The sequence below is a fragment of the Cervus canadensis genome, chromosome 16, assembly GCF_019320065.1.
Source record: "Cervus canadensis isolate Bull #8, Minnesota chromosome 16, ASM1932006v1, whole genome shotgun sequence".
In the NCBI taxonomy this organism is placed as follows: Eukaryota; Metazoa; Chordata; class Mammalia; order Artiodactyla; family Cervidae; genus Cervus; species Cervus canadensis.
In genome coordinates, this window is record NC_057401.1 from 22,734,146 (window position 1) to 22,761,961 (window position 27,816).

Genomic DNA, 27,816 nt, shown 5'->3' on the forward strand with positions numbered 1-27,816 from the left:
TGGTATATGATGTTGTTATCTTTATCTCTCTAAATATTCTTTCTTCCAAGACTAAATCTAGCTGCAGATATCCAAGAGAAATACATCAATTATTTAATAATATATTAAATTTATATTAATTTAATAATTTAAAATAAACTTAATATCAATCTTAATTTAATAATTCAATTATTGAATACTATATAACATCACAAAGAAATAATTCCAATAACATTAATTTTGGCATTTAAATAAGCAGAGCGATGTTATAGTCTAAATTTAAATCCTGCATACATTATTAACTTTATAGTACTGAGGTTTCTTTAATTACAAAGCAGGAAAGCTTAATTTTATCAAGGTTAAAGGAAAGCTATTCAATACAAGCCTGTGGGCCAAATCTAACACGAAGTGTTTTATATTTAGCTTGCATAGGAACCTAAAAACATAATCTGAAATATTTTGTGAACATTTAAAAATCAAGAGATTTCACAAAAAAAAAAAAAAAGAAAGAAACTAGATGTTTGACTTTTCTAAGTTATACTCTGATATCACATTATTTTGTAATAACTAACTGGGGCTGGGTAGTTGCTGCCTCCTTTTGTTGACCTAGAACTGTTCTGTCTGCCACAGAATCTTGGCCTCTGCAGATGTCTGAAGTCGTATCTGAACTAGATGATCCACAAGAACGATATGAATAAGTCTTCATAAGGAATGTCCAAAAGCATTTACAAAGGCTTGTAATTTTCTGACCCCATTCATTAGGGCCTTAGTGAGTACATAAAAGCTACTTTGAAATGACTTTTATGAACTCACAGAGAGTGACTATGGCAAAATATTTTCAAAATGATGGCAGTCACAAGGGATCCTGAGCCAGAACCATCCTAAGGGCCCACTCTTCTGGAATTTCTGACCCACAGAAACAACCAGAGAGAATGAAATGGCTTCTGCTTTAAGTCATTTAGCTTTAAGGTCATTTGTAATGTGGTAGAAGATTCCCAAAATAAACAGCTTATATCTAATATACAAAAGATTATATCTGATTTTAAGCTGTGGCATGCAATATGCTACGTTAGCCCAAAACTTTACATAAAAAAGGACAATGATTTTAGTTTCAAGGTGCGAAACTGTTCGTAACTACAAAAAACTCGGAAGTATAAAAATTCATGTGTAAACTAAGACTACAGTTACATAAAAGTTCCACAGTGCTATAAAATAAAAAGGAAACATGAAAATACTAATGGTGTCTGCATTAATTAGTAAAATCCAAGATTTAAAACCAGTATTTTAATATGAAAAGCACCAAACTTTATTATTTTTAAAACGTTCTTTTTCCAAAAGATTAACAGGCCTCTTTTAAAATCAGTATTCCATTTTAGAATCAGTTTCCTAGAACAACCAGGTATTACCTGCTTATCTCACAAGCCACTCGTCCTTTCATCTCTATGACATCAGAAGATGTAGCAAATCCCAACCTCCTTAAAACACGTTTGCGACATTTGAGCTCATCCATTTGTAGGACAGTTCTTGCTTTCTTTAGTTCTCGCTTTGCGGATTTAATGTCTATTGCAATCTGAGGCATACAAAAGTAAAAAGAAGTTCAATAATAAAGTAAACAAAATAAAAATTATATTTATTCATGAAATGAAACAAAAAATATTATATTGGGGGGAGGGGTGGAGAGGAACATAGCAGTTTCTTACTATTCCAGGATATTATACAAGAATGATGATGTTATCTGAGGTAGCAATCACATCAGCTCCAGCTTTTCATCCTTATGGAATTAGGGGCAACTCAAGAGAAGAAGGAAAGAAAGATGAGTGTATGAATCTTGTGCTCTTTCTCTTTTAAGCCCTCAAACTGCATAAAAATCTGCCTAAAAGCTGGAAAAGGATTTAGCAAAGAAAATAAGTCTTTATTCTGTAGACAGAGATGAAAGTTTAAAAGGAAAATGTTATTTTGAGGTCATACTTTAGGTTAGATGTGTTTTAAAATTACATTAATCTGTAAATATTATATACTCATCAACTGTGACAGAGGATGACAGTACAAAGCAAAAAAACACTGGGATCCTAAAGTGGAGGCTTGAAGTTCAGAAAAACATTGACAGAAAGTTTAGGAACTGAGAAGCTGAAATTCAAAGACTTGGTATTTTGCAGATGCTTTATTAAGCTTCAACTGAGAAGTTAAAGGCAATGACTGTGGTCAGTAACTGACATTGACAGCTAACTATGAATTCTGATTCTTCAAGTGCTTTACATTATTTCATTTAATTCTTACAGCAGACATAAATGTGCATTTTACAGATGAGAAAACCGAGGGAGAGAGAGATTACCAAGTAAACTGGTCAAGATCACAGAGATAGAGAAAAATAAAAACTGGGATTCAAACCCAAGCTTGGGATTTGATGGGATTCAGACTCCAGAATTTAAACTCTTAGCAATTATTTACATTGCTATGAACTGACAAGTCACAATGCTAGGAGGATAAGAAGGAATGCTTTATATGTTACCTAGCATGCTACCTCTATGCCACCTGGCATGTTTATTAGGCCTATCAGAAAAAAAAATTATCTTCTAAAGTTTCTTTAGTTGAAGATGCACCTATGTTATTAGCATAGAAGATTGTGCTAAATATTCAGAGGCATACAAAGCTTACAGGTTGGTAGGAAAGAGTCTACTATTTAAGATTTTTACCTCAGTAATTTTTATACTGATTACATGTTGAAATGTATTCTGGATACACTGAGTTAAATAAAAATCTCATTAAAATTAATTTCACCTGTTTTTCACTTTTTAAAAAAGTGTCTACTAAAGAATTTAAAATTATGTGAGAAGCTTGTATTATATACTGCATGATGCTGTTCTAGATCTTTTTCTATATACCTTAAAAGAACACAGAATAGATTATCCATGTCTGTAAATACATGAATACACAGGTACAGCAGTTTTCCCCACAAAAGTGTGATCAGCTTCCTTTCCCACTTAATACAATCAGGATTTCTTTTCCAAAAAGTACATATACATTTACCTCATTCTTTTTAAGGGTCATTTTGATACCCATTGTGTGGATATGCACAATTCATGTATGTAACTTTCTACTGATGAACTCAGAGGTTGCTTACATTCATTTGCTTTTTTGAACAATGCTACAAGAACATCCTCATATTGCCTCACTTTGTAGAAAGCTGGGTCAGAGGGTATGAGGACTTAAAATGTTGACAGTTGAGAGTCAGATTCTGAAGGGCTTCCTAGGCGGGGCTAAGGAATGTTAAGTTTATCTTGAAGTCTCTAGGTCATAAAATTGTTAAGTCTTCATAGTTTTCTTAAAGTATAAGTAAGGGGGAACAGGGGAGATACCTATTATAATCTCACAACTCACAGTTTTCCTTTCAGTTTCTTTTGGTGTATAACTACTACTCAGCAAAAGTAAAAACATAGTCCACATCAATTTTAGGTCTTACTTTTAGAACTTGATGCTCCTGCATAAGCATTTTTTGCATGTATTGCAGTCTTTATAACAAGTTCATTTAGCCAGACTTTTAGCCAGACACTAGGGCCTTTTTGTTCTATTTGAGCATCTCAGATAATGCCTTTCTCTGGGGATTCAAGTCACATTATCCATGGATACTCTCCAGTTATCACTCAACCAAACTCAGGTCTCTTTGTTGTTGTGTTGAAACTGTTAAATCTGATTCTCTGGTGTAGGGAGTAACTGGAAGCAGGGAGGGAGCTGCAAAGGTCCTGGTGAGAGGTGAGCAGGTGAGGCTCACACTAGCATACTGTGAGCATACTCAGCTTTTAACGTCTCAGTTTCTCATTTTGAGAAGAAACCTTCATGGTGGGCCATGGCACAGTATATATACCACATGTTCACTGAGAACATACTTGCTGTGCCCAGCATGGCACAGGGCCACATCATGTCAGTTCACAAAAAGCTAGGAAGGGGCAGTGCTGTGAAAACCATGAGCTGAGCACATTACTTGATTAGGCCAAGAAGTTTCTACTCATATTATTTATTCAGTAAATACCAGGCATCTACTTCATAAAAACAGGTCATTATGGGAGATATGAGAGAGTACAAGTAAGCTAAAATGAAACACCTGAGCCTAAGGAGCTTAAAATCTAGTTTGTGAGACAGAAAGACAAACACAGTAAGAGTGGCATGTGATAAAAGCTGAAAAAGCATAAAAACAAACAGTTATAAACTTCAAGGAGAAAATGATATTTGGATATACAAGAGATTCTAGTTCAAGAGAAGTGGATAGTGGAAAGAAACGTGTTCACTTCAAAAAGCTTTTTCTAAATTCAGTATTCAGAATGGCTGTAAGAATGCTTTAACTGGTTAGAGAACACAGCTAGTTACCCTAAAAAGGTAAACGACTACTTCTTACCACTAGAACAGCTATAATTAAAAATGCAGACAATAACAAATGTTGGGGAGGATGTGGAAAAACTGGAACTTTAATAAGCTGCTGAGAATATAAAATGGTGAAGCCACTTTGGAACACAGTTTGGCAGTTTCTCAAAAAGTTAAACACAGAGTTCCTCTATGACCCAGCAATTCTACCCAATTCCATCTAAGGGAAATGAAAACATATGTCCACATAAAAACTGTACACAAATGTTTATAGCAGGATTATTCATAACAGCCAAGAAATGGAAAAACTCCAAATGTTCATCAGCTGATGAATGGTAAACAGAATGCGGTATAACACATATATAAGAGAATATTTTTCAGCTATAAAAAGGAATACAATACAAATTCATGCCACAACATGGATGAATCTTGAAGACGTTAACTAAGAAGACAAATACAGAGGCCACATATTGTATTATTTATATGAAACCTCCAGAACAGGCAAATCTATAAGGCAAAAATGAGATTTGCAGCTGCCATAGACTGGAGGGTAGGGAAATGGGGAGTGACTGCTAATAGGTATGAAGTTTCTTTTGTGGGTGATGAGAATGTTCTGGAGTTAGACAGTGGTTATAGTTGTAGACCATACTGTGAATACACTAACAACCACTAAATGGTATGCTTTAAAGGGATGAATGTTATGCTATGTGAATGATATCTCAATTAAAGCAATCAACTTTTTTTTGCTGGTAAGAATTGACAGCTAGACATCTTCCTGCTTTAGCTGATGAGACCAATAGAAAAATAAAATGAAAAAAATATATACTCTTTCATATAGTGAAATACATAGAATTCTATGATAAAAATGTTTCTGCCATACCTGTGCTTTTTTTTCACAAAGTGTATACACAGTTTCCAAATTTGGATCATTGTGAAGAGGATGAGAATACATTCGATGCTCAAAGGCCTCTACTTTCTGGATAACTTTTTTCAATCCTTGATCCTGAATGCCCATGTCATCAATAGGATCTAATAAGGGAACACCATCAGGAAAACGTTTCTGAACTTCCTGAAACAAAATATTTAAAATTCATTTTTCACCTCACAGATAATGTTAGTTAAGACTAAGCTAAACCACTATTTCCTTTTATGTTTTTCCTATGCACATAGACATGTATTATAACTTATTAATAATTCTAATATTTAGAGTTTAGTAAGTTCTGGATGTGGCACAACTTATTGATAAAACCCATTACTGTACATTTACTGCTATAACTTCTTGCCATTATAAATAATCCTGAACTGAACATCTCAAGTGTAAATTTTTTTCAATTTTCTGATTACTTCTTTGGGCTGATTCCTAGGGTGCGTGGTACTGAGTTGAAAGACTTAAAAAGACAAACTTTTTAAGGGACCCAGATTCCCACTGCTACATTTTTTTTTTCTAACATGATTTAACTACTAAATATAATGAGCATGTGAACTCAGAGAAGAGATAGGTTATTACAGTCTGATATCCCACTGGAAGACTTTTAGGGTCTTAGATAGGCCTTAAACGTAAGATAGGATTTGGCCAGTTAGAAGGGTGCATGAGACAAGTGCTCGGGCCTGGTGCACTGGAAAGACCCAGAGGGATCGGGTAGAGAGGGAGGTGGGAGGGGGGATCGGGATGGGGAATACATGCAAATCCATGGCTGATTCATGTCAATGTATGACAAAAATCACTACAATATTGTAAAGTAATTAGCCTCCAACTAATAAAAATAAATAAAAAAAGAAAAAGTATCAGAAGCAAAAAAAAAAAAAAAAGGTTACCCACAAAACTTTTTGTAAAATTGTTTTTTTTTTTTTACCATTAACTCTAAATTTATCTTTTTTTTATTTATTTTTTTTATTTTTTTATTAGTTGGAGGCTAATTACTTCACAACATTTCAGTGGGTTTTGTCATACATTGATATGAATCAGCCAAAAACTTTTTGTAAAATTGTTAAGAGAATTATTCATTTTAAGAAGCCCACATATGGACTACAGCTTAAAAATTCCTACTCTACACGAAAAGCATCCAGTTTTCTCAGATTTTAGTATATGGCCTTTGCTACATAGTAAATGCTCTTCAAATATTTATTTACTAACCAACTAATAATTTTCCATAAGACTATTTTATCCATGTATTAACTATACTACAGTAGTCAAAAGTCTAGGCACATGATTTTATATACAAAAGCTTTTAACACATTCTATAGTTACTTTCATTCATAACCAGTAAAGCAAATATATTTAACATACAACAGTGGTCACATTTTACTTTGTGAGCCCTCCTTTAGACTAACTTGTTGGTAGATTCAGAGAGGGCAATCTACATATAGATCTGCTGCCATGCCACTGTGTTTGTTAAAAATAACTGCCACTACTGGCAGTGTTTATAGTTTTTCTGAAAGAAAGCAATATATTTAAAAGCATATCAATTGCCTTGTTATACAATCTATTTATATTTACATAAAATTTATATTTAATTCATAAAATTAATGTGTATACCTGTATTGATTTTAGAACACTCTGTCTATTGTCCAGTGGTCGAAGGTCTTTAGGGATGTAAAGTCTAACACTGCTGATAGCAGACAGGAGATGCACCAAAACTGGAACAACCTACCAACAGAAAAGTTATATATATATAACAATTAACATTGCACATTTCCAAATTCTGCCATTTCTTAAATTTAGTTTGAATCCTTATAAGAAAACTGCATTTACATTATGTGACAGATATAATAAGTGGATAGTAACCATTGTGGAAGCTTATACATTAATAGAAACTATTATTTTGTTTTAAATATATTTATTTATTTGGCTGCACCAAGTCTTAGTCACAGCATGTAGTATCCAGTTTCCTGACCAGGCATCAAACACGGGCCCCCTGCATTGGAAGCCCAGAGTCTCAGCCACTGGACTATCAGGAAAATCCTTAGAACTATATTTAAAAAGTAAAAACAAATTCAAATCTTTAAGTAACAGGTTAACAAATGGTACATAAAAATAAGTGATTCCCTCAATACAGAATCCATACTTCATTCATTTTTGCATCCTCAGTAATTGGTACTTTTTGAATATCTAAAAGTACTACAGCACTACAAATGAAGGAAAAACTATTTAAGTGTAGATGGCCATGAAATATTCATGTAATCTCTGGATGGGCCAGAATGACTCTGTTAGACATCATCTTGAAAACCAACTATTTTCAAACTTTCCTCCATGCATTCTCCTGACAAGAATACCCTTCCCTCACCATCACACTGAAGCTGGCAAAGCAACAGTGATAAAAGTAATTTTCAGAATACACTGTTTAAAGTGTTAACCTCTACTAATCAACTATTATCCAAAGCTAGCTATATTCTAAGCCATCTTATTTTTTCTGGAAAAATAAATTCAAGATTTATTTCACAGGCAAAAGAAATAGCCACTTTACAAAGTCTTACACAAATGTTGATGAAAAGCTAAATTTCGCATTACATACACTTAAAACTAGAGAAGGGAAAGGTAACTATGGAAATCCCATTTCCTCTTCATATTTCATGTAAAGGAAATAGATTCAGCCAACCCTAAATAGTGCTACACAATCACTGTAGTTGAGAGATGAGATTTCCTTACAAACTGCCTATGGCATTAATTGCCTATATCCAGTAGTCCTACTGAAAATATTAATTTGCAAAAGCAAATAATATTTATATGTATTCAACTTCTTAAGGTATACTTTCCCTCCCTGTTTCATTCTGTGCCTTTGTCATTCAACCACATCAGACAGAAAAACTAGGAATTATTTTTAAAGAGGGCTGTTCTGTGCTCTGCACATGCTGCTTCCATATCTTGGAATGCAGATGTATCTTTAAAAAGTTTCTAAAAAAAATTAAAATAAAATAAAAATAAAAAATAAAAAGTTCTAACATTCCTAAAAATTTGCCTAAATTTCTTTTTTTTTCCCCCATTGATTCAATTTACATTTTTTTTTTCATTTATTTTTATTAGTTGGAGGCTAATTACTTTACAATATTGTAGTGGTTTTTGCCATACATTGACATGAATCAGCCATGGATTTGCATGTGTTCCCCATCCCTATCCCCCCTCCCATCTCCCTCCCCACCCCATCCCTCTGGGTCTTCCCAGTGCACCAGCCCCAAGCACTTGTCTCATGCATCCAACCTGGGCTGGTGATCTGTTTCACCCTTGATAATATACATGTTTCGATGCTCTTCTCGCAAAACATCCCACCCTCAGCTTCTCCCACAGAGTCCAAAAGTCTGTTCTGTACATCTGTGTCTCTTTTTCTGTTTTGCATATAGGGTTATCATTACCATCTTTCTAAATTCCATATATATGCGTTAGTATACTGTATTGGTCTTTATCTTCCTGGCTTACTTCCCTCTGTATAATGGGCTCCAGTTTCATCCATCTCATTAGAACTGATTCAAATGAATTCTTTTTAATGGCTGAGTAATATTCCATAGTGTATATGTACCACAGCTTCCTTATCCATTCATCTGCTAAATTTGTCTAAATTTCATTACTTCTTTTATAAGCTTACAACATGCACATATCTTCGATAAGTCACCTCCTTGAACACAAAATGCTCCCTCCGTTATCTCTAAACCCCTTAAAGTCAGAGACTATATATATTGATGCAATTCATGCTTACGCATGTCCACCTTAATTTCGTTAGTAAGACATGCTAAAGTAAACTGAATAGAAAATGGTTTTTCAGCGGAGGAAAGACACTCAGTTGGCCCACAGGGTTCAGTGAAGGCTTCTCTGGAGAGATTGTCAACTGAACCAAATGAAATCGTATTATTAAGAGCTGCAAAGTTTCTCGTTATCTTTAAGTAAAACAGGCACAGATGCTTATGCTTAATAAAATCTGGGCCTAGAACATGGTAGACAACAAACAGTTTTCACCTAAAATACTAACTCCAATGAATTACTCATCAGATCATTTTCTTAGAAAGAGTCTAAGCTTTGAATGTAAAAGGGAGCCATGAATTATTATCAATGTATGCCAGGAGAGAAGGAGAATGTTGGGATGTATGCCACATATTTGCCATTCCAAGTTGCAGCAACTTAAAAGATTCCTTCGGCTACAATGAATATACGCCAGATTGGGAGAATTTTAGCCTAATTTCAGGCAAGCAGTCAATTGACAAAATAAATGTTAGGGAAAGCTAAATCATATACGTTTCAATGGTGGTGGAATTCTAGAGAACAAAGAAGAGTGAGGAACAAAGACCAAAAGCTAGGTGGCATTCAGAATTATAGATAACTAGGCTTTTAAATGATTATTTTAAAATGTTTAACAATACAGTCTTTCTAATACTGTCAACTCTGAGTCTCACATTCATTTCATCGACCCAAAGCAACAGACTATGATGCTGCAATGGCCGATTTTACTTTGTAGAAACCAATGCCTATTATGACAAGTATCACTACAATGACCTTTCTTCAAAGACCTAGCCAATGTACCATATACTTAAAGCACTATTTAAAAATAACAAAATTTTGGTATATTGGTCTACAAAAAGATCCTTGAAAAGTCCTCAATAAGGTTTACTTACAATTACTCTATATTAATTATTTTAAAATAAAATAGGAGACATTCAATATGAGTTTCTAATGTGGCAAACTGAATGCTTTGCATTTAATTAAAAGGACGTATATTAAATTATTTTAAGGAAACTTAGAACTTATTTTCAAAAGACTGGCTATTTTCAGTCATTATTTTCACAGGAATGCAAAAAAAGTATGGATGGAATAAAGTGTAAAATTAAACAATCACAAATTAATGATAAAACATCTTTTTAGCCCAGGTAAATTCCAGCTTCATTATTAAATTCTTTATCCTTTACTATGTCACTAATTACCTTGCCGTAATTTGATAAAGGATTTTAATCATCTTACTGGTTTTAGATGGCTTTAATAAACCTTGAAAACTTCCAATTTAGAAATCATGTTTATTTTAATCACATTCAGGAAATCCAGTGATTATAAATATTTGAAATCTAGAAATGAAAAGTAAAGTACAAACCTGCATCTCTCCCTTCTCATCAGATTTAGCTGGCTTTGCAGCCTCAGTAGCAGAATTTTTCAAGCTTTCTTTGCTACAGCGCAGAAGTACTTCTACTACATATAACGGATCCAGTTCACCAGAATTAGGCTAGAAAAAAAAAAACGGGATAAAAGTATATCAATTTTCAAAAACTGGCACACAAATTATAAGTCCCATGTGTACAGTAATTATGTTCTTGCATTTAGCACTATGACTGGCATATACTACACAATGTCTCCTTCATGAAATGAAGCCTGTCTCTCTTCATCCTTCAACATGCTCCACTGGATGAGAAAACAGAGGAATTACTTGATATGAATTTAAATAGTATGATTACTGTCACCTGATATGCCATCGTTAAGTTTCTAATGATCAGCTTATTATTATAGTTCATTTTATGCTAGAATTAGAAAATGAAACCAAAAGAATGATCAGTATCAGAAAATAAATATGTATTTTCAAATAACTCTCATTAAACAAGATGAAAAATACACTGAGAGTAGATTATTTTAGTTTTTGATTCAATATTTGAATAATCTCTTCCGTATAAAATTAGGTAAATAGAGAAGTTATTTTTTTCATTGAAGTACAGTTTACAGCTTCCCTGGTGCCTCAGATGGTAAAGAATCCGCCTGCAATGTGGGAGACCTGGGTTTGATCCTTGGGTTGGAAAGATCCCCTGGAGAAGGGCATGGCTACCTACTCCAGTATTCTTGTCTAGAGAATCCCATGGACAGAGGCGCCTGGCAGGCTACAGTCCATGGGGGTCGTAAGGAGTCAGACACGACTGAGCAACTTTCACTTTCACAGTTTACATTTACAAAGCTGTATTCATTTCTGCTAAACAATTCAGTTATACATACAGTGCAATCTTTTTATATTCTTTTCCATCATGGTTTATCACAAGACATTGAATATAGTTCCCTGTGCTATAATAGTAGGACCTTGTTGTTTATCCATTTTATATTAATAGCTTGCACCTGCTAATCCCAAACTGCCATTCCATCCCTCCTCTACCTCTCTCTCTTGGCAACCACAAGTCTGGTCTCTATTTCTTTGAGTCTGTATCTGTTTTAGATAGATTAACTTGGGTCATATATTAGATTCCACATATAAATGATATCATATTTGTCTCTCTCTGTTTGACTCATTAGTACGATAATCTCTAGTTCCATCCATGCTGCTGCAAAGGGTATTATTTCATTCTTTTTATGACTGAACAGTATTCCATAGTATACATGTATCACATCTTCTCTATTCATTTATCTGTTGATGGAAATTTCGACTGTTTCCATGTCTTGGCTATAGTGAATAATGAACACAGGGGTGCATGTATCTTTTGGAATTATAGCTTTGTCCAGATACATGACAGGAGTCAGATTGCTGGATCATATTCTTGGGCTTTCCTGGTGACTCAGATGGTAAAGAATCCGCCTGCAATGTGGGAGACCTGGATTCAATCCCTGGCTTGGAAAGATCCCCTAGAGAAGAGCATGGCAACTCACTCCAGCATTCTTGCCTAGAGAATCCCCATGGAGAGAGGAGCCTGGCGGGCTACAGTCCACGGGGTCACAAAGAGTCGGACACGACTGAGCGACTAAGCGCAGCACAACATGGCAACTCTACTTTTAGTTTTTTGATGAATCTCCATGCCGTTTTCCATAGTGGCTGCACACATTTACATTCCCACCAAAAATACAGGTAGGTTCCCCATAAGGGGTAGTTATTTTGATCAAGAGGAGAACAGAGAAAGAAGCGATTACTTGATCTCCTCCCATCCCTCCTGCACAGACTTATGCAAAAATTGTCAAAAAATACCCATTAATTCATGCCTACAACCTATTTCTATACTAACGTATGAATTTGCCTAAGAATAGTAAAATATATCTTCAAAACAAATCAAAAGTATAATCATAATCAATTAAACCTCTGAGTACAAATTTCTTCAAAGAAAGCATAAACTCCATTTTCCAATTCAAAAGGGAAACTAGTTTTGTCTCAGCATGTTTTTTTTTCCCCAAATATGATAATTTTTAAAGGATTTTTAAAACAATTTTCAGTATGGTATAGATACAAAGCAAAGACAGGGTATGCTGAACTACCAAAACCACTTACAACATTACAGAGATATTCTCAAGTACTAGTATGGAAAATCATTCCAAAGCCTCCTTTTTAGGAGCATTAAATGAAAACTTGCTATTGTATTTATTTCCTAAGATGATAAAACTTCTCTCGGCAAACGTTTTCTAGTTCTGTACTCTGATAAAGATAGATCAATAATATCACCCGTCACATAAGAGAAATATAGTTTTGATAATCAAGATTGTAGAATGTAAAGCAACAACACGCAATACTGATGATGCATTTTTATCTCCTTAAAATGATTTAAAATATTTTCTTCTTTAGTATGCATTTTCCCTCTGTGGACAAAGAATGTCATGTCACCTGCCAAATGAGAAAACAAAGAATGATGCATCCATTACCGACTGCAGCCACCCCTGATGGTGGATCCTGAGGGGAACTCAGGACTAAGACAAAACAGGCTGCCAGCCATCAACCTATCAGCCTCTCAGCCACCCCATCCCAAGGGTTCACTCTGAGGGGATTCAGGGCAGAGAAAACAGGACAGTTAAGGTGCATATCAAAGGAACAATTTCAATGAGCCCAGGCTCCTGCATCTTCCCAAACACAGAGAAATGTTAAATTCATTTACTCAAGGTGTCCGGTTTTCTTTAATTAACAGCAGTAGCTCTGACTACCTAGTTTTTGTTTACAAAAACTTTCTATGTATCTGACTCCACCCTTCCATCTTCAAAACAATCCCTCAAAGCTATCTGAGAGGTTGTTTCTTTGGCTTAAGTCCTCTGTTTAAGTCTGACAAATAAAACATAATTCTCAACTTTCAGGGTATACATTTTTTTCCCGTCGGCAGTTTTGCTGACCAACAAATAAACTTAAGAGTAAAGTACTTCTCTCCTTTGTCTGAACTTCATGAAGATCCAGAGTCTTTGTAGTAGCAGAGGTCAACTGGGTCTGTCTCCCTTCTTGGAGTCAAGATATTTGGTAGTAAATTCCTTTTGGGAGAAGTAGGTTACCTTTGAAACTCAGCTGAATGATACTGAAAAGATTTTCACTCACTTTAGACACTCAGTGGGATACCCTCAGTTGAAAAATACTAAGAAGACTTTGCTCAGTTAAAAGACAGAGTAAGATTGGACTAGCTAATGATGTGGAAGACGGGCTTGCTGTTTTCCTTGAACTGACTTAGTTCAGTCGCTCAGCTGTGTCCGACTCTTTGCAACCCCAGGACTGCAGCACGCCAGGCCTCCCTGTCCATCACCATCTCCTAGAGTTTACTCAAACTCATGTCCATTGAGTCGGTGATTCCATCCAACCATCTCATCCTCTACTGTCCCCTTCTCCTCCCGCCTTCAATCTTTCCCAGCATCAGGGTCTTTTCCAATGAGTCAACTCTTCACATCAGGTGGCCAAAGTATTGGACTTTCAGCTTCAACATCAGTCCTTCCAATGAACATTCAGGACTGATCTCCTTTAGGATGGACTGGTTGGATCTCCTTGCAGTCCAAGGGACTCTCAAGAGTCTTCTCCAACACCACAGTTCAAAAGCATCAATTCTTCAGTGCTCAGCTTTCTTTATAGTCCAACTCTCACAACCATACATGACTACTGGAAAAACCATAGCCTTGCTTAGACGGACCTTTGTTGGCACAGTAATGTCTTCGCTTTTTAATATGCTGTCTAGGTTGGTCATAACTTTCCTTCCAAGGAGTAAGCGTCTTTTAATTTCATGGCTGCAGTAACCATCTGTGGTGATTTTGGAGCCCCAAAAAATAAAGTCTGCCACTGTTTCTCCATCTATTTGCCATGAAGTGATGGGACTGGATGCCATGATCTTAAGCCAACTTTTTCACTCTCCTCTTTCACTTTTATCAAGAGGCTCTTTAGTTCCTCTTCACTTTCTGCCGTAAGGGTGGTGTCATCTGCATATCTGAGGTTATTGATATTTCTCCCAGCAATCTTGATTCCAGCTTATATTTCTTCCAGCCCAGTGTTTCTCCTGATGTACTCTGCATATAAGTTAAGTAAGCAGGGTGACAATATACAGCCTTGATGTACTCCTTTCCTGATTTGGAACCAGTCTGTTGTTCCATGTCCAGTTCTACCTCTTGCTTCCTGACCTGCATACAGATTTCTAAGAGGCAGGCCAGGTGGTCTAGTATCCCCATCTCTTTCAGAATTTTCCACAGTTTATCATGATCCACACAGTCAAAGGCTTTGGCACAGTCAAAAAGCAGAAACAGATGTTTTTCTGAAACTCTCTTGCTTTTCTGATGACCCAGCAGATGTTGGCAATTTGATCTCTGGTTCCTCTGCCTTTTCTAATTCCAGCTTGAACACCAGGACCCAGGAGAAAGGAGCAGTGACCTCACAAGAGACTGTGTTGGACTTGCCTGTGGGTGTCCAGAGTCTCCAGCAGAGGCGTGGGTCAGTGGTGGCCTGCTGCAGGGTTGGGGGCACTGAGTGTAGCAGGACATGCATGGGATCTTTTGAGGGAGGTCACCATTATCTTCATTAAAGTGAAACTGAAGTCGCTCAGTTGTGTCTGACTCTTCTCAACCCATGCTTACCAGGCTCCTCCATCCATGGGATTTCCCAGGCAAGAATACTGGGGTGGGTTGCCATTTCCTTCTCCAATGGATCTTTCCGACCCAAGGATCAAACCCAGGTCTTCTACATTGCAGTCAAATTCTTTACCACTGAGCCACCAGGGAAGTCACTGGAGAAGGGAATGGCAACCCACTCCAGTAGTCTTGCCTAGAGGATTCCATGGACAGAGAAGCCTGGCAGGCAAAGAGTCAGACACGACTAAGTGAATAACACTTTCACTTCACTTTTACCTATTTCCCACCTGGGAAGGTGAGAGCTTCCCTTGTGGCTCAGCTGGTAAAGAATCTGCCTGCAATGCAGGAGACCTGGGTTTGATCCCAGGGTTGGGAAGATCCCCTGGAGAAGGGAGAGGCCACCCACTTCAGTATTCTGGCCTGGATAATTCCGTGGACTGTATAGTCCATGGGGTCGCAAAGAGTCAGACACAACTGACATGACTGTAGCCTGCCAATCTTCATGAGATTCTCCAGGCAAGAATACTGAGCTGGGCTGTCAGGCCCTTGGATCTTCCCAACCCAGGGAGAGAACCCAGGTTTCGTGCATTGCAGGCAGATTCTTTACCATATGAGCCATATGGATTCACAAAAGACCCCAAATAGCTAAAACAATCTTACACACTCTGATTCAAAACTATACTACAAAGCTACAGTCATCAAAACAGCTTGGTAGACACACACAAAAAGACACAGATCAATGGAACAGAATAGAGTTCAGAAATGGACCCACACTTATACTGGCAATTAATTAATCTACAACAAAACAGGCAAGAATATAGAATGAGGGAAAGACAGTCTCCTCAACAAATGGTGTTGGGAAAACTGGACAGCTATATGTGGAAGAATCAAACCAGACTGCTTTCTTGTACTATGCACAAAAATAAATTCAAAATGTATTAAAGACTTAAATGTAAGGTATGAAACCATAAAGCTGCCAGAAGAAAACACAGGCAATGAAGTCTTTAATACTGGTCTTAGCAATATTTTTTCAGACCTGTCTCCTCCGGCAAGGGAAATAAAATCAAAAATTAAAAAAAAAATGGGACTACATCAACCTGAAAAGGTTCTGCTCAGTGAAGGAAACTATCAACAAAACTTAAAGATCACCTACTGAATGGTGAAAGATATCTGCAAATGCTATATCCAATAAAGGGTTAGGGGGCTCAGTGATGAAGAATCCTCCTGCCAAGTAGGAGATGTAGATTTGATCCCTAGGTCAGGAAGATCCCCTGGAGAAGGAAATGGCAACCAACTCCCGTATTCTTGCCTGGGAAATGCCATGGACAGAGGAGCCTGGCGAATCACATGAAAGTGAGATGAACTACATGTGAGTCCACAGGGTCTCAGGGTCAGACACAACTTAGTGACTAAAGAACATACAATTTGATATCAAACAAACAAACAGAAAACATAACTAAAAAATGGCAGAGGAGCTGAGTAGACATTTTTCCAAAGAGGAAATACACATGGCCATTGGGTACATGAAAAGATGCTCAACATCACTAATCATCAGGGTAATGCAAATCAAAATCACAATGAGGTATCATCTCACATCTGACAGAATAGCTATTATTAAAATGGCAAGAAATAAGAAGTTGTGGAAAAAAGGGAACCCTCGTGCACCATTGGTGGGGACGTAAATTGGTGCAGCCACTATGGAAAACCGTATGACAGTTCCTCAAAAAGGTAAGTATATAACTACCAAATGATCCAGCAATCTTGTTCCTGAGTATTTATTTGAAGAAAACAAAAACACTATTATCCAAAAGGAAATGTGCATGCACCCTTACATTCTTTGCAGCATTACTATGTATCTTACAAGAGTCAAGATGTAGAAGCAAGCCAAGAGTCCATTGATAGAGGAAAGGATGAAGATGTCGCTCACACACATAAACACAGGGGAATATTACTAAGCCATGAAAAAAAGAATGAACTCTTCCCATTTGCAGCAACATGGATGGATGGACTGGAAGGAGTTATGCTAAATGAGATATGCCAGATAGGGAATGACAAATATGGGATGATTTCACATAACTGTAGAATATGAAAAACAAAACTGATCAACAAACATAACTGAATGGTAACAAAGTCACTGACACAGAGAGAAGATGGTTGTCAGAAAGGATGGGGGAGGGGAGAGAGGAAAGAAGTAGGTGAGGGAGATTAAGAGGTACAAATTTTCAGTTATAAAATAAATAACTCATAGGCATGAAATGTACAGTGTGGGGAATACAGCCTATATCTTTTCATGGTGACAACTAAAAGTATCAAGGTGAACACTTTGAAATGTATAGAAATATACCATGTTGTGTAACAGGAACTAATAGTGTTGTGGGTTAATTATGCTTCAAAAACAAACTCATAGAGAAAGAACTCAGATTTGTGGTTATCAGAGGCAAGGGTGAGGGAAGGAGGAATGAGATGACAGTAATAAAAAGATACAAACTTATAGTCATAAGACAGATATTAGGGACATAATGTACAACATGATATATATATAATAAACAATGCTATAGGTTAAAAATGAAAGTTGAGAGTAAATCCTAAGAATTTTCATCACATGGAAAAGTTTAAAAATTGTTTTTAATGTATCAACATGTGATGATGGGTGTTCACTTAATGTATTGTGATAATCATTTCATGATGTATATAAGTCAAATCATTATGTTGTACACCTTAATATTACATAATGCTGTATTTAAACTGTATCTCAATGAAACTGGAAGAAAAAAATAAAAAAGCCAAGCAAACCAATCAACCAATTAACCTTCAATGCCAAGCTACTGCTTTCAAATGTTTAAATCCAGAGCCACATACTTAAAATCTGAAAATCTGTATTTTAAGTACTTTTGGTGATTAATCTCAATACTTTGATTTTTCTCCTTCCCTTAATCTGAAGTGTTCTGCACCTGCTGCATACTACTTCCACCAGTGAATATCCATGAAATGAAATTCTACTCAGTGTTTAAGGTTCTGTTTAAAACTTCAAAAATTCTCTTCCTCCTCAGGTGCCACCTCGAACAGCTCAAACAAAATATCTTCCTCCTCCTGCTCTAAATGCACTCTGTTTATGTCTTTACTGAAGTATTTCCTATATTGCCATGTTATTTTCACAATATGCTATGTTCACCAAATAAGTGAGTACAGGAATTCTGTGTCTGTGGTCAATGAATGCTTCCTAAATTAGAATAAAATGAGACAATGAGTGTGACAATACTTTGAAAAAAATTATTGCAAATTAATAGTTACTAATGAAAGTTATTTATGAAAACAGTAATAGTAAACTAAATATCCTTAAGAAGCTATTCAGTAGGATTAACCATAGACCATTAATCAAAACACCTACCACAAACCTAGGAACTTTATTTCTCCACAACAAATGGCATCAGTATCTCAAATTTCCTTTACATATTTCAGGACTAATTTTCAATTCCAAAACTTAATTCTCAATTACCCTTACACAAAGGTGGGATTAATAAGTTAATGATAACAAACTCATGAAATGGTCAACCTTAACACAGTGTAAATGTCACCTTACGCAAACCTTTCATTTTAAAAATAAGGAAAAACAGGCATGGAGATACAAAATGTCTTGCCTGAGATCACTTACTGGCACCTGTTTAGTTGGTGCCTACAACTAGTAAAGAAAATACAATAGACAGGAAGGCTGATTTAATTTTGAGGCGATCATTCTTCTAACAAATGATTAAAATCATCCTTGATTTTATGTATGTGACATTTTCAAAGTATTTAAATAAATAATGACCAAAATCAACTTTATTATTGCCTTCATATGAATTAGAGCAAATTAAAATTGACCAGCTTTCCTAAGGTCTTGCTTTTAAGTCTCTGATATATACCCAAATCAAAATTCTAATTTCCAATGTCAGATGCTAATTTTTTCTAATATTCAATTTATAGGAAATGTATAATAAAGGACTGGTAACTCAGAGAAGAAATGTAAGACAGTCATGAAATTAAAATCTGTGATAGTGTTAAGAAAATAACCATACCACTTTAAGGATAAAATCTCTGATTAATTGAAAAGTTAATTCCTTATATAGACTTTATTATAGTTTCTCTTAAGGTAATGCTACTTCTAATCTGATTGATTTTCTGATCCTGAAGAAACATTTCACTAAAAATTTATATACAATTTTACTTTCAGGACAACAGTTTACCTTAACATTCGATTTCTTTGAGAAATTCACCACTACACCCCAACCAAAATCATCTCCTTCATTCTTCACCTGAAAAGAAAGTAAAGCAAGTAAAAAAAGTATTTATGTTAAAAGGCAATTTAGATGTCATGCCCACATTGTAGGCTAATAAAACATTCTGAGTTTTCCTGATAAAATATTTTTTGAAAGATCCATTTAAAATTTAAAAAAAAAAAAAAGACACTGACACTACAGAAAGAAATCACTGCCTAATTTCACAGGCTTTCCAGGAAGCAACAGGAATCTCTCAGTTGGCAAATAAATGTGAAAAATGATATCTTGTATTTGTTTGGACTATATGTGGAATCTTTTATAATTAATGAATTCATCCAGGTCTTAAAATTGCCTTATTTTTTGGACAGAATTTCATAACTAGTAATATTTCATATTAATTCCAAAACTGTCTACTTCAATTTATATTCCTCCAAATGAAAACCAGTAGAGATTAAAAGGCGTTCAACTGACCCCTCCTTCCTTAATCAGTATCATGTGAAACAGGTTAAACAATAAAATTAGTACAGATCAACTACTGTAGCAGGAAGCATCCACCAAAGAAAAGAAAAAATACTGGAATCTTTATCTAAAAAATACTATATACTGAAAAATTTATAGTAAAAATGACATACCTTTACCAAACGACCTGGTTGTAGAAATGGTAAGCAATATTTCGGTTTGTGAATGTATTCTTCAATTTCTTTACCCAATTTGGCAAGCTGCTGTCTAATCTTGTAGTAGATGACTACACTTTCTTCATTTGGTATTACTATTTTATTATACTGTTCTTCTGAGTTCTTCACCTCTATAAATAAAACACATACACAGTATCAAAAAATTATGTAGGTAATACCAAGGATACATCTTTGACTACTACAACTGTACAGACTGTACTACTACACATTGCACAGATTAAAAGCTTTGAGGAAAAGATTCAGAGACACCCGTAAAGCATGCTGCCTAGTTTCTCCCTTCTTCATTAAGGTTCACTTTCTCTATCTCGTCTTCACAGTTCACCACTCACTAATTGTGGATCCTCAAAGCAATTCTGAAGTGGCAGTGGTTTAACGCCTTCCTGTGGATGGGGAGAGACCTACTCTGTTGAATAAGCACTGCTCTGTAAAACTTTTTATGTAAACCATGTCAGCACTTCCCAGTATAATAGCCAGTGGACAGCACATGAGGCTTCCCAGATGGCTCAGTGGTAAAGAATCCACCTGCCAATGCAGGAGACACAAAAGACACACGTTTGATCCCTGAGTCAGGAAGATACTCTGGAGTAGGAAATAGCAATTCACTCTAGTATTCTTGCTTTGAAAATTCCATGGACAGAGAAGCCTGGCAGGCTATAGTCCATGTGGTCGCAGAGTTGGACACAATTGAGCAACTGAGTGTGCATGCACACACACACACACACAACATGGCTATTTAATTTTAAAATAATTAAAATTACATAAAATTAATCATTTAGTTCTTCAGTCACACTAGTACCATACAGAATGCTCAACAGTTATATGTGGGTGTTGACTTCTCTACTTGAATAGCAGAGAATATTTCCACAGAAAGTTATATTGAGTAGCACTATTTTGGATCTTCTAGTATGGCGCTTTGACTCTGCAAAAAATCCATTTTGCTAATTTCATTAGGCTTCCACCATCACCTGGTATATGTCTCTAAAACAGAAGACAAGAAATTTAACTAGTTATCTCTCTATTCAGTCAGTGGCTAAAACACTAGCTCCTTTCAGAAATTGGTCTTTTAGTTAATCTAAACATCTATGATGCCATCTTTCACCTAGTGCTGACCCATCTTCCTTGCTCATTTCCACTGTGAACAAACAGTAGTTTTATTGGAGTAAAACACACATAACATAAAATTTACCATTAATGACACATAGTATACTCACAATATATGAAACCATCATTGTCAAGTAGTTTTAGAATGTTTTCACTACCCCAAAAGAAAATTCCATACCTTTTAGCAAACACTCGTTCTCTCCCTCCCCTAGACCCAAGCAACCTTTCTGTTTGCACGAATTTACCTGTGCCAGATATTCCATATACATGGAATCATACATCGTGTGGCTTGTCTTTGGCTTCCATAACTTAGCATAATGTTCTCAAAGATCTGACTTCCCTGGTGGCTTAGATGGTAAAGCGTCTGCCTATAATGTGGGGAGACCCAGGTTCAATCCCTGGGTCAGGAAGACCCCCTGGAGAAGGAAATGGCAACCCACTTCAGTACTCTTGCCTGGAAAATCCCATGGATGGAGGAGCCTGGTAGGCTACAGTCCATGGGGGTTGCAAAGAGTCGTACACGACTGAAAGACTTCACTTTCACTGTCTTTTCTCAAAGATCAGTCATGTTGTAGCATGCATCAGCACTTCATTCCTTTTAATGGTGAAATAACATCACACTATGTGGGTATACCCTTTTGTTTAACAGTTGATGGGTATTTAGACTATTTCTACCTTTTGGCTGTAATGCTGCTATGAACTTCCAGGCACCAATTTTTGTTTGAACATATTTCCAGCTCTTTTGGTTATGTATACCCGTGAGTGGACGGCACCACTGGGTCTTATGGTGATTCTAGACTTCACGTGCTGTGCTATGCTTAATTGTTCAGTCATGTCTGACTCCTTGCGACCCCACCAGGTTCCTCTGTCCATGGGAATTCTCTAGGCAAGAACACTGGAGTGGGTTGCCATGACTTCCTCCAGGGGATCTTTCCAACTCAGGGTTCGAACCGCTACTAAACTATTTTCTACAATGATCACACCATTTTGTCAATTACTTAAAAAAAAAAACACCAAAAAACCCATTCTAGTGAGTGTGAAGTGGTGTCTCAATGTGGTTATAATATGCATTTCCTTAATGACTAATAATGTTGAGCATCTTTACATGTACTTATGTGTTTTTGTTAGAGTAATGTCTATTCAAATCTTTTGTTCATTTGAAAATTAGATTATTTGCTTTTTGTTGCTGAGCTCTAAGTGCTCTTTATATATTCTACATACCAGACTCTTTATAAGATGTATGATTTGCAAATATTTTCTCCTACTTCGTAGGTTTTCTTTTTATTACTGCTGGTGTATGTTGAAGTGCAAATGTTTCAAAATTTAGACAAAATCCTATTCATTCAATTTTTCTTTTGTTTTTTGTACTTCTGGTGTCTTATCTAAGAAACCACTGGGAAATTGAAGTTTATGAAGATTTATACCTATATTTTCTTCAAAGAGTTTTAAGGTTTCAGCTATTCTATTCAAGACTTACAACCATTTTCAGCTACGGTATGGAGTAAGGGTTCAAATTCACTTTACGGCAGGTGGCTATTTTACTGTCCCAGCCGCACTTGTCAAAAATCAACTGACACAGGGGCTTCCCTGGTGGTTCAGAGGTGAAGAATCTGCCTACCAATGTGCAAGACACGGGTTTGATCCCTGGTCCAGGAAGATCCCACATACAGTAGAGGAACTAATGACATGTGCTGCAACTACTGAGCCTGTGCCCTAAAGCCTGCGAGCCACAACTACTGAGCTCACATGCCACAACTACTGAAGCCCACGTACCTAGAGACCATCTCTGCAATAAAAGAAGCCACAGCAATGAGAGCAGATGCACCACAACTAAGGAGTAGCCCTGCTTGTCACAACTAGAGAAGTCTGAGTAGCAACAAAGACCCAGCAGAGCCAAAAATTAATCCCCTGGGTCAACGGTGGGCAGCAAGTGTGACACTCTTCTCTACAGTTCTTCTTGCACTTGACTTCTTTCTTAGAAAAATCAAGAAGAGCAGTAACAACATTTCTACTGTACTTGTCCCTGGCCAGACCCCACGCAGAATATACGATTTACCTTCGAACACCACAACTTAAGAAGGACACATTTAGACATTTATAAAGCTGGTTGGAGACTGGATGTGTGAGCAGACCCAGAGTTTGAAGACTACTTCCTCCTCCTCTAAGCCTATTTATTTTTAGTGACACCAGAGTCAAGATGCTGCAAAAGTCTACCTAAGTATTGAGATATGTTCTTTGGATTTTTTTTCTTTTCTTTTTTCTTACAACCTCTAACTTCTGGTCTTTGACACACTCTGAGGCATACTGTATCATCCTGGTTATTTTTAATGAACTGCACTACTTCTTACAAGAATCATGTTCCTTTCATGTGAGAATAGAAGGCTATTCTTAACACATGTTACAGCAGTAAACATAATCAGAAAAAAGATATGATTAAAAAAAATTGGTAGGCTAAAGTCAATAAGAGCTTCTATGAGAAGGAAAACTATACACTGAGATGTTAATCTTGTTGCCCTACCAAAAGTTACAAAGTAACACTGCAGGTATCAGTAGAATATTAAATAAGCACTGACAGGGGTTGTTTATGGAGAGATGATATACACAAAGACTCTGCCTGAGGCCCACATCCTCCACTCCAAAGAATTTCTGTTCTCAGACTACTTAACTAATGAATCAAAAGTTACAGAGACATTTTAAGAAATCACATGTGTTTTGTATGCAGGACTCTAACTACAGCTACATATCACTCTAGGAAGTTAATTTAGGTGCAGCCTGCTTTTCCCCAAATTAAGGACAGTATCTCTTTCTAGCCAATCAAAGAGTAGAGGAACCTCAGTATAAGCTGGTTTCCCTCCAGTGTACTGCCATAAGAAAGCCTCAGTATCTTAGGAAACAGCACGTGAGATATGCCCATAAACTCTTAGGACAATTTCCAACCAATATTCCCCTTTTGAGGGAGAGGTGGTGGTTCCAAAAATATATTTGTATCATATAAAATGTGCAATAGATAGACCTGTGAGAGATGGAGAAATGAAATGCCACCCCCAGTACTGAGGAAATTTTATGAAAGGTTTAAGTTTAAATGGCTTTAATGATCTACAGCATTACTAACACTAATAAAATAGGCATTTACTGAGCATTACATAACATAATAATCTTATTATAACAATAATAATCTTAGCATGAAGTGAAGTGGAGTCGCTCAGTCGTGTCCGACTCTTTGCGACCCCATGGACTGTAGCCAACCAGGCTCCTCGGTCCATGGGATTTTCCAGGCATGAATACTGGAGTGGGTTGCAGTTTCCGTCTCCAGGGGATCTTTCCAACTCAGGGATCGAACCCGGGTCTCCCGTATTGTAGGCAGACGCTTTACCATCTGAGCTACTATAACATAACATAAATGATCTAATTTAATTTTCATGAGTTGAATGAACTAGGTATTGTTACAACTGCATAAAAAAGAAAACTAAGGCTGGTAGCTCAGTTGGTAAAGAGTCTGCCTGCAAAGCAGGAGACCTGGGTTCAATTCCTGGGTCGGGAAGATCCCCTGGAGAAGGAAATGGCAACCCACTCCAGTATTCTTTCCTGGAGAATCCCATGGACAGAGGAGCCTGGTGGGCTACAGTCTATGTGGTCACAAGAGTCAAACACAACTAAGCGACTAAGAACAACACAACAAGAAGTCTGAGGTAGTCTGGATTTAAATCCAAATCTAACTCCACAGCTCTTGCTATTTAACCATAACATTATCTATTAATGAATAAACAAAAAGATTAAAATTAAATCTGAATACTTATTTAAGAATATAAATAAAGAACGACACTTATGTGTTTGTTAGCCATCTGTATGTCTTCTTTTGAGAAATGTCTGTTTAGTTCTTTGGCCCACTTTTTTGATTGGGTCTTTTATTTTTCTGGAATTGAGCTGCAGGTGTTGCTTGTATATTTTTGAGATTAATTCCTTGTTGCTTCGTTTGTTATGATTTTCTCCCATTCTGAAGGCTGTCTTTTCACCTTGCTTATAGTTTCCTTTGTTGTGCAGAAGCTTTTTAATTTTAATTAGGTCCCATTTGTTTACTTTTGCTTTTATTTCCAATATTCTATTATTAGAGAAATGCAAATCAAAACCACAATGAGGTACCATTACACGCCAGTCAGAATGGCTGCTATCCAAAAATCTACAAGCAATAAATGCTGGAGAGGGTGTGGAGAAAAGGGAGCCCTCTTACACTGTTGGTGGGAATGCAAACTAGTACAGCCACTATGAAGATCAGTGTGGAGATTCCTTAAAAAACTGGAAATAGAACTGCCATATGACCCAGCAATCCTGCTGCTGGGCATACACACTGAGGAAATCAGAATCGAAAGAGACACGTGTACCCCAGTGTTCACTGCAGCACTGTTTACAATAGCCAGGACATGGAAGCAACCTAGATGCCCATCAGCAGACGAATGGATAAGAAAGCTGTGGTACATATATGCAATGGAATATTACTCAGCCATTAAAAAGAATACATCTGAATCAGTTCTAATAAGATGGATGAAACTGGAGCCTATTATACAGAGTGAAGTAAGCCAGAAAGAAAAACACCAATACAGTATACTAATGCATATATATGGAATTTAGAAAGATGGTAACGATAACCCTGTATGCGAGACAGCAAGAGAGACAAAGATGTACTGAACAGTCTTTTGGACTCTGTGGGAGAGGGTGAGGGAGGGATGATATGGAAGAATGGCATTGAAACATGTAAATTATCATATGTGAAACAAATCGCCAGTCCAAGTTCGATGCATGATACAGGATGCTCGGGGCTGGTGCACTGGGATGACCCCGAGGGATGGGATGGGGAGGGAGGTGGGAGGGGGGTTCAGGATGGGGAACACATGTACACCCGGGGCAGATTCAAGTCAAAGTATGGCAAAACCAATACAATGTTGTAAAGTAAAAAAAAAAAAAAAAAAAAGAACCACATTTATTTAAGAATGTATTCCAATGCCAAACAGCAAAGTTCAACAAAGCAAAACCGCAATTACTTTTCCACCAACATAACTGAGAAAATACTTGGAGAATTCTGCCATTATCCTCTACTGTATCTGGGATATTTCCTATGGAATTACAAAAGAATAATATACAGGTGAAGTTTAGAAAGTAATTTACCAAACTTCAAATAGGAAGGGTTGGGGAGGGATAAATTGGGAGTAAGGTATTAACAGAGGTACACTACCATATAAAAAATAAACAACAGGGTTTTACACACACACACAGAGAACTATATTCAGTAACCTGTAATAAACTATAATGGAAAAAATTTTTTAAAAAAGAATATAGATTTATACATATACATGTGTGTATAGCCAAATCACTTTGCTGTACACCTAAAACCAACACAATATTATATAAATCATCTATATTTAGATTTTTTAAAAGTAATTTAATAACTGTTCAAATATACTATTTTTATAAAGAAGGGAAAAAGGCAAAAGTAAGTGCACCAATGTGCACCCTATTTCTTTTGGTTATTCAGTCTTTCTGGCTGTATGTGTATGCATAATTATCTTAATCATGAATGACAGTGCTAACTGCCTTGGAGGAATATTTTAAAGTTTCATTCTTTTTAGTGAAAATATTTAAGGTGGCTTGTAACTATACACTTGATTCAACAACAGCCATTTGAAACTTCTATGAACTAAAGTAAAATTAATGACTTTCCTTCTTCAGTATCAACCTGATTTCAATACCTCCTTAATTTAAACCCAAATCCACACTGTGCTTAAATTCTGTTGATTTTTTAATTCTATTATCACATATTATTTTTTGCATGAAGGCAGATTTACAGCTCCTCTAAAATCACAATTCTTTGAAACAAGAATCATCCTTTTCCCTTGCTAGGGCTATGGCTTATTATCAAGACAAATTGTATTAAATACTTAATAAGAAAATAATATTGGGTTGGCCAAAAAGTTTGAGTTTTTCTTCAATGTCTCATGGAAAACTGAACAAACTTTCTAGCCAAGCCAATAAAATGTAAAGTGATCTAAAATTATATATTTGTGATTAATTTTATATGATGTGTTTTAAAGAGTCAATCAATGGCTTTGCTTCTGGAAATTTAAGAAAGGACTTTCCTGGTGGTTCAGACGATAAAGAATCTGCCTGCAATGCAGGAGACCCCAGTTTGATCCCTGGGTTGGGAAGATCTGCTAGAGAAGGGAATGACAACCCACTCCAGTATTCTTGCCTGGAGAATCTCATGAACAGAGGAGCCTGGTAGGCTACTGTTCATGGGGTCGCAAAGAGTTGGATATGACCGAGCAACTAACACACACACACACACACACACACACACACACACACACACACACAGCTAACCCACTCCAGTAATTCTTGCCTGGAGAATCTCATGAACAGAGGAGCGCGCACACACACACACACACACACACACACACACACACACAGCTAACCCACTCCAGTATTCTTGAAATCTCATGAACAGAGGAGCGCGCGGCCACACCACACATCACCAGCAGCACACACACACACACACACACACACACACACACACCTAACCCACTCCAGTATTCTTGCCTGGAGAATCTCATGAACAGAGGAGCGCGCGCGCGCACGCACACACACACGCACACACACACCCCTAACCCACTCCAGAGGAGCGCGCGCGCGCACACACACACACACA

At 36.6% G+C, this 27,816-nt stretch overlaps 1 protein-coding gene across 1 annotated transcript in view; it reads right to left on the reverse strand.

Moving 5' to 3' along the window:
• MTREX (Mtr4 exosome RNA helicase) overlaps window positions 1-27,816 on the reverse strand; it is a 94,019-nt gene that overhangs the window by 18,111 nt on the left and 48,092 nt on the right. The window contains exons 17-22 of the mRNA XM_043488650.1: window positions 19,956-20,128; window positions 19,291-19,359; window positions 10,404-10,532; window positions 6,872-6,982; window positions 5,216-5,404; window positions 1,386-1,549 (exon numbers count right to left, since the gene is read on the reverse strand). Coding sequence (XP_043344585.1) covers window positions 1,386-1,549; window positions 5,216-5,404; window positions 6,872-6,982; window positions 10,404-10,532; window positions 19,291-19,359; window positions 19,956-20,128 — 835 coding nt within the window. The remainder of the gene's footprint in view (window positions 1-1,385; window positions 1,550-5,215; window positions 5,405-6,871; window positions 6,983-10,403; window positions 10,533-19,290; window positions 19,360-19,955; window positions 20,129-27,816) is intronic.